Consider the following 16746-nt stretch of genomic DNA (forward strand, 5'->3'; position numbering starts at 1 on the left):
TATACTCATGAATGTGCTATCGTAGAATATTCTATTCTTTATGCTGTGAAATGTGCAAAATGTACAAATGTTTTCATGCATGTAAAAATTCCTGTATATTACTTGATTTGTTAACTTAAATTTTAAGCAATGTCATGAATGGAAATATCATCCGAATATAAAATAAAAATTATACATACATAATTGATTATTTTAAACTAATGGGCGCTTTGGTAAAGTGGCTTGTGAGTCACAGTGAGTTGGATGAGCACGCCAATGGCCTAGCCTGTTTTATTTCAAGCAGACTGTCTTAAGTTTGCTTATCTAACTGTATAAAGTGTGTTTCATCAGACGACGCGACGAAAGCCTATATTTGGTATTAGACACTGAAAATGTGCTGTATTACTTTTCAAGATTAGTAGTACTTAAAATATTGTGAGACCCGGAAATTGCATTAAAAGAGAAAAATGTAAAATTTGTTAAGGTCAACAGTAAAGAAAACAAGTGTCGAGTCGGCGACACCGGACTTTGACGTCGACTCTCATAGAGTAGAGGGAAAAACAAAATTTTAGATAAAGAAAATTTAAAAAGGAAAATATTAAAAATTTAAGAGTAGTTTAGAAAGCACAACGAAACTAGAAAAATTTTTAGAATGAGCGTGGGTGTCATCGTCACCGATCAAACGCGATTAGAGTCTAAAACAGGCCTGGCCAACCCAAATTGTTTCGCGGGCCACTGTGATCACGCGTAACATTACGGTGGGCCACAATTTAGACAAACATGCTTTTAAAAAAGTAAAACAAATACAAAATGAATAAGATTTTATTGTTATACCAAGAGTTCGTACTCGCACTTGCGCATTATAACAATGACACACGCAAATTTTCATTTATTTAATTGTTTTGGTATACACATAACGGGAAACAAAAGTTTTAATAGATATATAATATCGCTTAGCGGGCCACACAATTTAACGTGACTGGCCGCGGGTTGGCCAGGCTTGGTCTAAAAGATGGTTTCGGGTAGACCATCTCTAGCCGACTTTTCCCGCGCCCTAAACAGAGTTCCATTTACACCTGGAGATAGGTGGGAGACCAATTGGGAAGCGAGGAGAAAAAGGTTTAGCCAATAGCAATGATTCGATCCCGAGAAAATTATAAAACCTTCGACACCAAGGACGAAAAAAGAGGAGAGCTTCCTCTCTATAAAACATCTGTTGTTATCGTCGCCCTCTTCCATTTTTTTTTTTTTTTTTGTTTTTGTACTTCAGCTCGCCGCTATTTTGTGTTTCTTCTCGTATCGAACATTGACTCGACGTCGCTCGGGGCTCTGCCAACGTTGAAAAAGAAAAGGAAAAAGAACTCGTGAAGACTCGTAAACCAAACTTCGGACTTCCGAACATCGACTTAATTGTGTAAGGATTGTCTCCTAAATAAACGGTTTCCACGTGAAACACTTGTCTTTTCTTCCTCCTCAAAACCCGCATACGTAACCTTAGCCATCCCGACGGTTGTAATTAGAACGGTTGAATACGTGGACAATCTCGATGCATCAACGTTTTCGGGTACATCGCGACCACTTGTAAAGAACACTCTGGCCATTATGGCAGCCTACCACTGCACAATATCTATCCGAACTGGTTTTATAAGGCCTGTCGCCAATGAAAAACTAAAAATTGCAGACCTTCCCTAACGAATAACAGTGTATTAATGGCTGCCGAGACATACGTCCCCGTGTGTCAGAATTTAAAAACACGTTCTGGAAACTTGTGGACAATGAATACATTATTCATTCCATAAACGAATGTTTCTGAATTTTATCTGAAATAATTTTAATGTGTTGACATTTATCAAATTAAATGGGACTAAAGTTACTTTTAATAAACGTAATAATAATATTTTTTAAAAATATATTATTGTTATTAAACTTTTGTAAATTAATGGTACAACAAATGCCGTTTTCTTGTGTTGTTTTCCAAAAAGGAAAAAACATTGAAAATTAATTTCTTAAATTAACGTTTCCAAAACATAATATTATATTTAAATTATTTAATTTAGTATTTAGTTTGTAATGGTTACCTGTAATAAAATCAAAATTCTGCTTTACTTGAGCACACAAAATTTAAATCGCTTCTGTTTCTCTCTCTCTTTTTTGCATTAAATGTTTATCGGAGCAATTTTCTTCAATTTTAAATTTCGAACTCTGAAAAGCATATCAGATATCTTTATCAAGTGAAGTATTTAATATTAGAATAAATTCGCAGAAAACAGTAACAATATAGTAATACAATTTTTCGTAATTGTAAAAAAATTAAAATCATAATAATAAAAATATTAACTTGAAAATGTACAGTAGAGAGTCGTTTATCCGAATCATCGGTTATCCGAACGCTTTCCAGTCGGACTGTGTCGTGCTGAATCGAACGTTTTTGATACTAGATTTACTTCTAAAGTATAATTTTTATGCTTTTATATTCTTCAATATATTTAATTTGTTTGTACAAAATAAAGAAATAATTTTTAACGATACAATAGTCTCGATTATTATTATAAAAATTTTCGTTAGGCTTATAATCGACGAAAATTCAACACGAAGCGACACGCAACGAAGAAAAATTTCAACATCGGACAGGTTAATATATTTTTTCGTACATAATCGGTTATCCGAACAACCCCAGTCTCCAATTGATTTGGATAAACGACTCTCTACTGTAGTTTCATTATTAAAAGTACTATATAATTATACTGATTTTTCCATATTCCAAGCATTGCCTTTATTTATATTAGATAAAATTCACTTATCGGAAATCTCAATTGGTTCTGGTGGTAATAAACATCTTTATCCTGTTTTATTTATTTTTTTTTATTATCATAAATTACGCAAATAGACTATAAAGTTCACTATAGAAATGCATAACATGTATTTACTATGGCTGCAATGGAATTCGTCACTTTGCGCGTCTCCATTAAAGAACTTAATGTGTTACCATTTACATATTGAAATATTCAATTGATTATTGCAAAAATCTCGTTAATTATTGTAATTAGTTTAGTACTTTGCTACAAATCTGCCATTTTTAATTTTAACAAATTGATTAAACAAAAATTAACCGAAATCATAACATGGAATGAAACCTACGGTTTGTGCGACGTTATCCTTCAGCAAACCATTTGTTTTACAATAAATACTTAATAAATGCAAACTATTATTACGTTTAACGAGATACAGCGACTGACAGCCTGCCTCCTGCTTAAGGGTTGTTTAGCCTTATAGCCCAATAAAGAATTCAGCTGTTCGTTTGATATTTATATGTTCTTCATTAGAAATCCTCAAATTTTTCAGGTTTAAAATAAATAAATATATAATGTATGAAACCATTAATCGAGAATTATAATAAATATTACTCTCGTATGACTAATTGAAAAATACATATTTCATTATCTCTTCTGATAAGCTTGACGCTTTCGTGACGCTGTACTGTACCCAACAGATTACCTGTATTCTGAAGATAGAAACTAGTTTATATGCATCCCGCTATAATGAATGTAAGTAAATGATCTTTTTTATTATTTAAACACTTCCTAATTGTTTTAAATAATTTTTATCCATTAACGTTCAATTATACTTCTTATTATTTGCGTTAAATATAAAGTAATTATGAGACAAAACAACAGTATAAATATCTATATATTGGAGCCGCGCTAGATAAGAATAGAGTTAAAAGTACAGTACGATAGGAAAAGCAACGTCTACGCATTAGGTAAAACAATAGGAATTGAAACAGAATATAATTATATGAACGTAAGAAGAAGGTTAGGAATGAAATTGTGAGTACAGTACACTTCAGAAAAATGTGTAACATGGAAGTAGCTTGCTATGTGGAGGTAATGGTTGCTTTTTCTCTTCACAGTTCCCCTTTGTCCGAAAGAAGTTTTTACCCGATTGTAACAATCAGAAAAGTGCATCTTTACTAATTTTACAATTCCCAGACCCATCAAATAGGACATCTATTGTATTTAGGAATATACATAACACGGTTAATGTTACCTTAGGTTCCAAGATGGAGGCTCGTCTCTGATTCCAGCAAACAGAAGCAAGAAACAGTGGGGACGCACGTTTTCCTAAACCTAACTTATTCTAATAAATTACCATAATTATTACCAACCAAATTATTAGAATAGGTTAGGTTTAGGAAAACGTGCGTCCCCACTGTTTGCCGGAATCAGAGACGAGCCGCCATCTTGGAACCTAAAGTAACATTAACCCATAACACATAATTATATACAAAAAACCTTTAAAACTACATCTAAAATTTTTTATTTTAAAACATACCTATGTACACTCTGGACCAGTGTTTCCCAACGTGGGGCCCACGCCCCACAAAGGGGCAATTTGATTGTTAAGGGGGGCAATTTGAAACTCGTCCAGAGTTTAAGTTAACCGTATAGCCTCTGTACGCCATATTTATTGTAAACTAGCTGACCCGGCCACGCGTTGTTGTGGCTCAAAATGTATCTATTATAAATGTGTAACACTTTCCCCGTGGGGGGAATTTCAAAAAATTCCTTTTTAGTGTATATTCTGTTGACGTCACCTATTAAAACGCAATTAAAAATGCAAAAAACCGCATGTAAAATAGTATAAATAGAAGCCGAGTTCTTCACGGTAAGCCTTAATCCTGTCCATCTCCCCCCCGTAGGGAGAATTTCGACATGTATATTATATAAAAACACGTGCATATTTGAATGCAACGTTGTGTCAAAATTTCAAAGGAATCTGTAGGAACAAACAAACGTTGTATTTTATTTATATAGATAGGTAGAAAATGATCTGCTTAGGTCCATTCTCACAGAAAAGCATAATGCCTCACAGAAAAGCAAACTTAGGTCGTCTGAAGTTAGCGCCATCTGTTGGACATAAAAGCCTTAATCCATATATAAATATATTTTTGAAAGGGGGGAAATGGTGATCTTCACATATGCCACAAACCTTCGCAGGAATGTATTAAACAACTTCCCAAAGTTTCATGGCAATCGGATAAATGGTGTGGTAATGCATGAAGGACAAACACACACACACACACACACACACACACACACAGACATACATTCGTTTTTATATATATAGATATTGATTTAAGTTAGTTTTAATTTTCTTTGTTTCCCTTTCCTTCTAGAACTTTCCTTTATAACCCTTTTCCCTTGGGGTGGGATTAACCATTCTGGGAACCACTGAGAACAAAGAGATGAACGGAGGCCGGATGGCCGAGCGGTCAAGGTGGCAGCCTACCGCTCTGGGGGACCCGGGTTCGAATCCCGACGGGTCGAAAAATCCCCAGGAATTTTTCGGGGGGTGGTCCGTCCGGATATGTCGGGCCCCGTCCTTCACCACCCGGTCGCCCCATTGTGGGCCTGGCCGAACCCATAATGGCTTGCAAAAAAGGCCCTCTTAGTGCCAACAGGGCGGAAAGAGTTAAAAAAAACAAAAAAAAAACAAACAACAAGAGATGAACGAGGCCCTGAGGCCAGTGAAAGAGGAGAAAGAACATTCTTTGACCAGACCTCGAAGTGGGCAGACGTGAGTTGTGGTGTTCCAGGTCGCGTTTGGCAATGACTGGAAAGTGCAAGAGACTGATGAAAGGATTGGGTTTTATCGTGGTTACAATAAAACAGTGTGACAATTAAGTGCAAGAAAAAACTTCAACGAACACGGCAACGAGAGACCTTCCAAAAGAGTTCAACATATATGTTGGGGGACATAAGAATTTTAGAAAGGCTTAGGTGGGGCATAGCACAAAAAAGGTTGGGAAACACTGCTCTAGACTATACAAATTAAAGGTACAGTACACCCATATACAGCGTTGCGTATATACAACCATATCTAATTCGGACGCCGTCGTCCATAACCTAACTTACGAAAACAAAGTCCCGCCTTCAATATTCCGAAAGAATGAATTACGTACGAAATATTTTAAAACAAGAACAAAAAATCGGTTTAAATACTCTTTCAGAGGACGAATTTTACCGTAGTCATGGAATAAAGACACTGATAAGAATGGGGAGAAGGGCGGGGTTGTAAAAACTGAACAATATTCATTATCTGTTAGAGAAGACTAATCTGACAGAAGTATAAAATATTAATGTTGTGAGATAAGCCGGGGGCTATAGGGGGTGCCCTATTAACCACTTAATCGGCACAAGTTGTTAAAACCCGACCTCGGAGTCGTCGGATGCCTATAAGAGGGCAAAATCGAGTGGCGAGGGAGGTGAGCAAGTCGACAGGTGTCCTTGGATAGACAGGAGACAGGTTTAAGGTGCAGGAAGATATTCGGTTTTCTGTCATTTATGACATCATTTATGATCTTAACAGCTTTGTGGTGTCTAAAGTAATTTTTAATAAATCATTTATAGGACAAAGCCAAAATTACACCTATTCAATAATTACAAAGTATTCTGTACTTCACAGTTGGGTACATAGGTAGACACTGTGCATCGTTAACATAAGAGTGATTGTAAGATGCCTACTTTTAGGGGTAATCAGTTAATTGCGCGTCAGGAAAAGCCTAGGGACGGATCGTATGTGGGTAGTGATGCTGGAGGAAAGGATGACACATGTCCTTACAAAATCGTTTATTTTGACAAAAAATAAACTTACACCACAAACAAAATAGATTTCCTTGAGGATCCGATGATGACTGAATATGATACTCGTAAATTTCGGAGGGTTGCTCAACAATCTACGATGATGTTAAAGATGCAGTCCCGGGGCAGAGACGACTTAGGCGAGATGGTCTGCTTTTCCACGGAATCTTGAAGTTCAGGGTAATTCGGACAAGATCCGTCGAATAGGTTAGAACTGTGAGGTCAGCCAGTTGGGAGAAAGTGTCACGACAAGCTAGCGGACAGCACTGCCGTGTGGGAGTGGAAAAATTCACGGAGACAGGTCTTCCATCGCAAACCTTTTATTAAGTATAAAAAATGACGCTTACAACTACTCTTTTTCTTCGGCGCAAGGCCTATCTGTAGGGGGAATCAGTCCACGTAAAAATGTTCAGTCAATTCGACGGTGGATTTCTCTTCTTCTTGCAAAAATGAGGAGGAGAACGTGGACCTCGGGGCGCACCACACAACTAGCAGGGATGATTTTCCGGCGGCGGGACCGGTACGATACTTGTCGGGATGAGATAGCGAAATTCTATCCCAAAACGTCGATCAACTTTTCGTTGTCGAACGGCGACCAATATCCAAGAGCGGAGCACTCCAAAACAAAGAACTAATAACTGCGAGAACGTCACATTCTTTATTCTTAGGGTTTTTATAACTCTCCTTTGAGTCCCAGATCGAACATTCCGATAGGTCGATGCCGACTTGCCTCCGCTCTCCAATTGGTCCCCCCCTTCATTACGAATTGTAACGAGATCGGAACCCAGGTCGTTGGATGAGTCAACCTCGACGGACAATTCGATTCCTATCGAAGATGTTCGATCTAAGTACTCAAATTCATCTATTGTTTCAACCTGAGAAGTTTGACTTTCCCGGAAATTTCTACAGCCATGTCCTTTTATGGACATGTAATATTCATTTTTCGTTTTCCCTTTTTTTACTTGTTGATGGATTTTTTATAACATTAATTTGTTATAATAATAATTATTATTTGCTTCTATTCAAAAACAATTTAAAAAATTTCTTTTCCTTTTTGCACAAATTCTAGACCCATTTCCGAAGCTTCACAGAACAGTTCGGCGAGGATGCAACACCGGTCAAACGCCGCCAAAATTGGAGGAGAACCGACATCTTGACCTTGAGATTCGGAGGGTTTTATATGATTTTTCCCTCGAATCTTGCCTTTTTTATTGGTTCTGTATTCTCTTCCTCGCTTCCCGATTGGTCTCCTTTTTTGTTTCTAGGTAAACCCCAGACTTGTTCGGGTCACGAGAAAGATTCGTTTTGTGGTGTCTGTCCGATACCTTTTTATCGACTCTGACCGGATTTTGTTGATAAATCCGTAAGTCGTACGCTCATAATTTAGCCCATTTTCTGTCAATTTTTGGATTAAAATCCAAAAATTGACAGATGTTTTCTTAACCGTTTAATCTTTCCTCCTTTTTGACTTTTTAACCCAGAATCGACTGTTTATGAACGCTCGTGTCATCTTCTCCAGCCACATTTCACCTGATCCCTATGTCAATCGTCTTCGCGTTTGGTGTAACAACTACAGTTTTCTTTTGTCTCTCTCTTACGTAACTAACTTTTGATCGGACTCGACAATAGAATTAGCAATTTCTCTTCCAATTTATTTGAAATTAAATTTTTGTCTCGACCTGTCCCGGAACCTTACGATGGTAAAGATGCCCAGTGTCTACCAATGCACCCAGTTGTGAAGTAAAGAATAATTAAAAGAAGACACAGTTTCGGAATAAGTAAAATACAAAGTACACAAATCACTAAATCGATTTTTATTAGTCGCTTAGATCGTAAATGGCAGTGTAAATGCAAGAATACCGAACACATTTCTCACTCCTCCAAGTGGCTAGCAAATCGCCTGCACATTCGAACTCTCGCCGCCATAACCGACCTTTGTCCATCCTTTCGTTCGTAATAAGTTTCACTTTTGTTTTTTTTTTTCATTACTTTCGCTGGGGTCGTTTTTGATGAATTAATAATTAATCAACGTTTACGTTTTTGTCGTAATTTTTATGTTCCATTTAATTAAAGTATCCTATACAATATGCTATTGAGAATTCGATTAAAATTAATTTTTTACAGCTGAAAAGATAAATAATATACTATATATATATATATATATAAATTACATATGTATGCTACGTATACTTTTTGGTATTTTCATACTCCTAACGCAAATTTGAGGTTTCTTGTAATCCATCGTATTCTTCACTTTATAATGACCCGTATAAAATACAAATTATAAAAAGACGCCATTTGACCGTCGACAGTTATTCAGGCCCACCAGTGGCCAAGCGGTCTTTGTCCCTGAACACTGAGAGCGCTGTTTTCGGGATTTTCTCCGTCTGTAACGCCTGGATAGGGGCCAGTTACCTTTAAAAGAACGCCCGGAAGGCATTATTCCCGCGTAACGACTATACAACTACTATTACGTGAGAATTACGTCACACTTTACCATGGGGCGATATAGCTTAGAAGCTCATGCCTAACTAGCTACCACAAGAGAAGACACCATTTTGTTCTAAAGGAGTAATTTTTACGCTTTATTGAGAATGAAATATTTTATGTTTTCGAGATTTTAGATTATTAGCAGTATAATATTTGACGTCTCTTATCTATCCTATTCTTTCATTTTCCATATGTATAAACTAATACTGTATTTTTTTTTGTGTGTGTAGATTAATACTCATACTGCTCCGACCTATATAACTAACGTGGAAGTAAACTCGCAAAGGCCGAATTTAGATACATATCGGAAAATATTCGGTTGTTCTATTTGTTTAATCATTTTTGGATTCTTTTTCGTAATCTCAGGAACAATTATGACAGCATCTTCTTACGATTCACGATATAGTACAATAAATAATCCGTTGCGGCAAGTGGGACCAACTTTGTTGGCTTTAGGAGTATTTTTCGTCGTAACATCAATAATTATTTGCTGTATAGCAAAAATTAGTATGAAGAGGGGTTTAACTCGACGAAATGCCGCTCCTTCTGCTCCATATCCTGCCGCTCCTTCTGCTCCATATCCTGCCGCTCCTTCTGCTCCATATCCTGCCGCTCTTCCATATCCTCCAGTCGATTTCAGATCTCAGATGTTGGAAAACCATGCTTCTCGTAATCCAGCTTACGTGCTTCCAGTCGAACATCGTGGTACCATCGATGTTCAACCACCGTGTTATCGTTGTGTGATGCAAAATATTAAACCTTCGGAGTGCAGACATTGCGATTACGGTACATGTTGAATTGTGTGTCCAACATTGGATATTGAATTTGATGGCGTGACGATGACGAAGTGTGTCGTCATTACACGGGCACGTTTTGTAAGGAACCGGCCGAATTTGCAATGATTCAAAAATCAATAAATGATAAAATTTCCGAAACGGATATTCGGTATCGGTCACAATCAAGTAATTTTCACTTCCCCTGTACCGTTAAATGATTTTAAATGCTACGAAAACTTCGAAGATGATGTGAAGAGAAGAAACATCTCGTTCATTTTTTATGTAGATTTTGTGCGTGGTAACACTGTGATTTCAATTAAATTTTCTGTTTTTTATATAAAAATGTATTTAAGGCTGATTACAATCTTTTTGGTTACGCACGCGATGTACATTTTAAAATGTCAATAAATTATTATGTTAGTGAAATTATGAAGTGTTATAACTTAATCATCGTCTTTAAATTAATTATGAGAAACTTGAACTCTCACGGTACATGACTCACATTTCTTTCATTTCCGTTCTAGTTGGTGTGTCTAACGAATATGCAGAATGACGCAAAAGTCAGTTAACTGGGAGAGTAAATTACTTTGCGATATTTTCACTAGCAAGTTAAATAATATCGCTATTAATCCATTCCCAATTCTGGGATCGTGTTAATAAGTAAAGATAACAGATCTTAACTTTGAATTAATTCTTGTTCTGTTCTATATTCTAACAGTTCTAAATTGAGCCAATGATATTATTTGGTTTGTGATTCTCCCATTCCATTACCAAAGAATTTCGTTGCTGTCTTTTTCGTATTTTCATCTGAAGGAAGACATTTAACACTTCAGTAGTTCTTAAGCTGTGATTGTATATAATGAGTCTGTAAGAATAATACCTTTCAAAAAGTATTGCCTAACATCGTAAATAGATACGGAATAAAGTAATTCATTCTGAAAAATAACATCAAATTCTAATAAAAATTAAATATACTTTACTCTGATACATTTCCATGTGTACGAATAATAGTCTAACCAGCGACCACTGGTGGAGTTTTTTCATGTGTCTAACACTTAATAACTTTAGAGAGAACTTTCTATGGGACAATTTTCTATAGAAAGTTCTCCCCAAAGTTACCCTTTGGCAGATCGCTCTCGTGTTGCGTTGCCTTCCTTGTTTTATCAATTTAGTCCAATTTATTTTTTTGAAAATGACCATTCTAATTAACACGGATAATCGAAAGTACACTGTTTCCTCAAAAGCTTATTGTGACCGGAGGGTCGGCACCCCTTTGGAGTCGCGTCAGATTGACACCACCGTGTCTCGTTCGACACGGAAGCCGCGACGGCGAATTAGTTTGTTTTTGAAAGTAGGTCACGCCAGCGGACGCGTGTGTGAGCGATGGGATTCAGAAGGATGGCGGTGAAACAGCTCAACAGCTCAACAATGCACTCAGATACCAGGTTTAACAAACAAATAACAGTTTGATTTCAAAGAAAAAGAGTACATGATATATTTTATGCTAAAACAAAATAAACTGACTGTGCATCGTAGATGGTCACGAGAGAGAGTTTACAATAAATAGCGCGTTGTCGTAAACACTGGAGTTTTATGAGACCTTCTAAAAGAACAGGTGAAGGTGATAGTCCGATTGTCTGTTTCTTGGTATATCACTGGAGAAGGTCAGCACGATGGAATGTTCCAGATGCGGGGACGTACAATACGTCTGTTGGAATCGATGTTATTCCGTATTGGAGATGGTGGTGTTCCGTAAAGGAGACACAGAGTCTATGTTGGTGGAGAAACGGGCGACGACTGACTCATTCGGCCGTCAATTCTGATATTAAAACGGTAACACACGGCCGTGAGATCAAAGGATCACGGAAAAGCGTCTTTTTAGACGCTGAGAATTTAAAGGAAGATATATTCCTAGGTGTGAAAGTTGACAGCTATTCGACAAAGTTATTATTAAGAAGTTATGTTGTTATTTAGTTACGTAGTTAGTTCGGATCCTCACATTATATAGTTTCTTGTCCTCGCATATTTTCTTTGTAATTTGTTTTTTAAAAGACACATATTTGAGAGACACTTCCAAAACAGAATTATTTGGTGTCGACCAGAATAAAAAACGTTATAAACAAAAACCGATAGGACTACTTACCGACTCTTCACCGTTCAGGAACCATCGGTATTTGTTTATAACGTTTTTATATGGGTCGGCATCAAATAATTTTTTGTTTTGGAAGTTTAAATTTTCATTGTAAAAATCAGTCTGTTAACCGATTTTTTGCATTGTTACTATTCCTTTTATCATAGTTTTTAAATCAATAATATAAAATATTCATATTAAATTATTATTTTTATAACAGGCTATCATTTAAAGAAATAAACTAGTGGCCTATAATAGACAATTATACATGGTGCGATTAAAATTTTATGTAATTTAAGGCAGTGCTTTCGAAGTAAGGGCTTGTGAGATTTTGGTAGAGATGCTGGGAAACAGTTAAACACAAAAACAATTTTCAATTTTTTGATATTAAAGAATTATGAACTAATAAATAATATATATATTTTTCTTTTTAACTCTTTTCGCTCTGTGGGCACTAAGAGGGCCACTTTCTAGCAGGCTCATTATGGGTTCGGCCAGGTCCACACTAGGGCAGCCGGGTGGTGAGGGAGATGCCCGACAAATCCGGACGGACCACGCCCTGAAAAATTCCTGAGGATTTTTCTACCCGTTTTTTTTCGCTGCCAGGTCCCCCAGAGCGGTAGGCTGCCACCTTAACCGTTCATCCATCCAGCCTGCTAAACAATGGGTGCGTTCACTTTTTGCGATCTTCCAAGCTCGCCGAGCTGACACCTAACTCAGCCTGACGTCATATTAGCACGCTCGTAAAAGTATACACAGTACTGGCGGCTTCCGGATTAGTGTCAGCGGCTATAGCTATAATTTCACAACTGCAGTCGCTAGATTCGGAGTCTGAAGAAGATGATCTGTTATTGGAATGTGCAATGTCTGCAGTTGAAGCTGAGGTGAATGCATCTAGTGGCGAGAACAGCAAGTCAGTCGAGAAAGTGAAAGGGTATGTTGAGTACACCGTGCCAAGATACCGATCGAAGGATTTTCAAGAACATTTTCGATTAAATAGAACAACTGTGGACATTTTGTCAGAATTAGTACCCTTGTTTAATAACAAACAGAATTTAAGAGGACGATGTCCATTGACGGTGGAGAAAAAAATATTGTGCGGTCTCTACCGCACAATATTTTGGCAAACATTCTTTCTGCAAGGCGAAGACAGCATTAATAACAAAACAGGAATGCTAAAATTGTATTAAAATAATGATTTCATTATTTTATGTTGCTTCTTGTGTTTGTTATGTGAGGTGTTCGTTGTCCGAACACAAAATCTTTCGCGAAAGTGTTCGTTATCCGATCACCCACTGTATAATTTTTTGTATGTATATATATCATATATTAAGTAATTAAGGTATAGTACATCCAAACGTTTATGAAATAAACCTTAATCTTTATTTCATAAACTTTTCGATACAGCTGACTTATGTTTATTTTATATGAAATAACAAAAACTTTGTTTTCAATAAAAAAAGAACTTTATTTATAATTTCTCTAAAATTTTATTTAATATTTCGTGGAGCTTTTCACGCTCTTTCTTCCTTTCTTCCCTCCTCTCCAATGGCGTTTGGAATGTGGAGCATGATTCCACTGACTTTCCAAACGCCATTGTCAAACTTCTAGGCTTACAGGAAAGCAGTGCCGAACGTCCGACGTACACGTTTTCGCGTTTAAAACTTCGGCCTCAACCTCGCTATTACTACACAACATTTTATTTTTGTAATGTCAATTATTTATCTTATATTTGATCAAATATATGAAGTATTATTAATTAGTATATAAATATCACGACCAAATGCGAAAGGATAGGTCAATGAATTTTTTATCTTAACCATTTAATAGGAAATTGTCGGCTAGAAATGTACTTACCAAACATAAATTAATGCTTTTTCTTTCTGGTACGTAGTTCATCTACAAAACTAAACCGGCAATTAGTTGCTCAACTTTCCCGGCAATATTTAAAATTTTGGTGTCTGAAAATTTGGTGTCTGTTATCATATTTTATTAAAAACACTTTTTATATTTTTAACTATTATAAAATAGCAAAAAGCTTAATTTTCTGAGTAGGGATGAGTTTTATAAAAAAATTATAAATGCTAATAACGAGTAAAATCGTCATTAAGTCCGACCCTACTGGAAATACACACGGTTTTCTTCTTTCTCTGGTGAAATCCCCTGCCTCCCCTTCTCTTACTACAACTATTATAACTAAATTTAATATGTATTAAATAATGTTTAACTAAATCTAAGCGAATTCCGAATTTAAAAATTTATTACTGTATTTTATAACAATGAAAATACGTCTCCTAATTTTTGTTATCCTGAAAATACCTAATTCCGACGTGTTCGTAATTTTATTAAACCGGTATTTTTGTAGATAAACAATTAACGATAATAATAAACGCTAATTTACTTTCAAAAGTAAATATTTAACTAACTTTTTCCATTAAAATGTTTAAAATAAAGAATTCGTTGACCTAATCTTAATAAGTTTTTTTTTGTCGTACTATTTACATCAATTAATAGTAGGCTACTTCAAACATTTGATCAATAATAAGATAAAGAATTCATATTATAAAAAGAGTGAAGAATAAAAATACTTATTTATATTCGTTAATTATAGACTAAACATCGACTGAATATCGTTATATTTTAATTGGATATTTATCTGAAAGAACTACTTTAAAAATCGCTCTTATTGTGAAGTCGATCATCCTTTAATATGTGATCGACTCCACAATTTAAATTTTTGTATAAATTTCAACAACTTTTTGACCATCAATTAATTTACAAATTAAGAAATCGTAAATTATCTTCTTCGATCCAACAGCTTAATTAAAAAAATTAGATTTTTTACACTTGAATTATTTCCTTCTACAAGTCGGAAAATCGACATTTTCCCGATGTGTCGAATCTCGCTCTAGTCACACGTGTGTTAAGAAAAATATATAAATAAGCCGACAACACACAGATTTAACAAAGAAGTTAATAGCATCGTCGAATATGGAGCTTTTGCTGCACTTATTCTTATTTACGTTTGCTTTTTCTCCAATCGTTTGTTGGGATGATTCTGCCATGAGACCGGATGATCCGTTTAGCGACGAAGTACGAGTCATAGACCGATATTGCGGTATGTTTGAATGTATTTAAATAATTTTATTGTTTCCGATTATCTATATATATATATAAGGGGTGTGTAATAATCGAATTATACCATTCTTAGCACTGAGTCCCGAAGGTAAAGCCAACATCCATTTGTGCTTCCTCGAAAACAGAATTAGAATTGTAAGTCTATTTGATGTAAAGTTTCTCTTAAACGCGTAGTTTTTTAATTGTTTATCATTATTACTATTACGTACTATTTAGGTTACCGATATCTATAAGAACTGTATTCAGCAACAGAAATTTTTCCAAGCAATAGGAGAAATAGACAGATACCTTTGTAAAATCAGGCAAACGTCTCCAGAAGTAATACATTCGATTTTCTAAATATAATAATTATTATAATTAATTAATTAAATTAAATATATTTGTATTTACAGCTATTTGCAAGGTTTATCAAATGTCAAACCGAAGCGAAATATGCAGCGAGCTTTGACGATCCCAAATTATATCCTACCGACAGAGTAAGTATTAAGTTATAATATTAGCTGTAAAGTATAAAAGCCTTTACTAGGTATGAAAATTGCGTATAATTTTCATATTTATTAAAGACTTTTCTACCTGACACGCGGTTGATTTTAATTCGTGGTAATTGATATCAGAAGATATTGACGATTACAAACTTTTGTAATTTTATCGTATTGTCACATTGAGATTTTTAACTTGTAATAATGTTTACATTGTTTGTGTACTAAATTTTTGTTTGCAGAAATGCTTTCAGCAAGTAAGAAGTCGTGAAAATAAATCCGCATCTGAAATTTCTCTTGACGAACGTTTCACCGGAAAATTACTGTAATCTGAATTTAACGATTAAATTTTAACTTATGAATTGGTGTAAATGGTTTTAATAAAATTGTCTGAAATTTTTGATTATTTTACTTTGTAGAGTTTTAAATTATTTGTGTATTTATATAAATTAGTTGTAATAAATATGAATACAATAAAACTGAGTTTCAAAACACCTTGCAAGAATTTGTGATTGGCGTTAAATTGGAAAGGACATTACTTGGTTCCTACGTGTAAATTAACCTTAAAATATACTTTTTCTAAATTGGAAAAATAACTAATTATCTATTAAAGATCTCGCGGGCCGGATAGAAACTTTTTGCGAGCCGTAGCTGGCCCGCGGGCCGGGGGTTGCCCGCCGTTGATCTAGTCTACTTATGATTCACATAATCGGGCGAGGGCGGCCGAATATCTAGCAGGCAGGCGGCTAACAGCCCACAACCGGTCCGGGATATAAAATTGGACGCTTTACGCGTGTGTTGCTTCTACCAGCTAAACCGTGACGTTGGTGCTCTGTAAAGTGCATGCGCCAATGCCTATAATCTGGCTGCTTGGAAACTGACCCGGAAACCGGGTCAGTTTCCAAGCAGCCAGTTCCTTCCGCCACCGAATTATTCGAATATACAATAGCAATCTTATCGTTTTTTTTCACATGTAGTATAGAAATTTGTAAAAGATATATAATGCAGTTATAATAAAAAATTAATTTTAATTAATGCTGTACGTTAAAATATGAAAATTTATATTTTATAAAATACAAGGGAAGGTCATTGGAAGGTAGAATCGGCGCTTC

The 16746-nt window shown here is 35.6% G+C and overlaps 1 protein-coding gene across 1 annotated transcript; it reads left to right on the top strand.

The window, feature by feature from the left end:
- The first annotated feature begins 3487 nt into the window (after positions 1-3487).
- LOC136974670 (uncharacterized) lies at positions 3488-15975 on the top strand. The gene is made up of 6 exons (XM_067269612.1): positions 3488-3524; positions 14887-15135; positions 15229-15290; positions 15372-15473; positions 15548-15631; positions 15877-15975. The coding sequence occupies exons 2-6, from the start codon at positions 15009-15011 to the stop codon at positions 15961-15963; spliced, it is 462 nt and encodes a 153-aa protein (XP_067125713.1). The 5' UTR covers positions 3488-3524; positions 14887-15008; the 3' UTR covers positions 15964-15975.
- The last annotated feature ends 771 nt before the right edge of the window (positions 15976-16746 follow it).

Source organism: Centruroides vittatus, unplaced genomic scaffold (genome assembly GCF_030686945.1).
Source record: "Centruroides vittatus isolate TY-2023 unplaced genomic scaffold, ASM3068694v2 contig_352, whole genome shotgun sequence".
Taxonomy (NCBI): Eukaryota; Metazoa; Arthropoda; class Arachnida; order Scorpiones; family Buthidae; genus Centruroides; species Centruroides vittatus.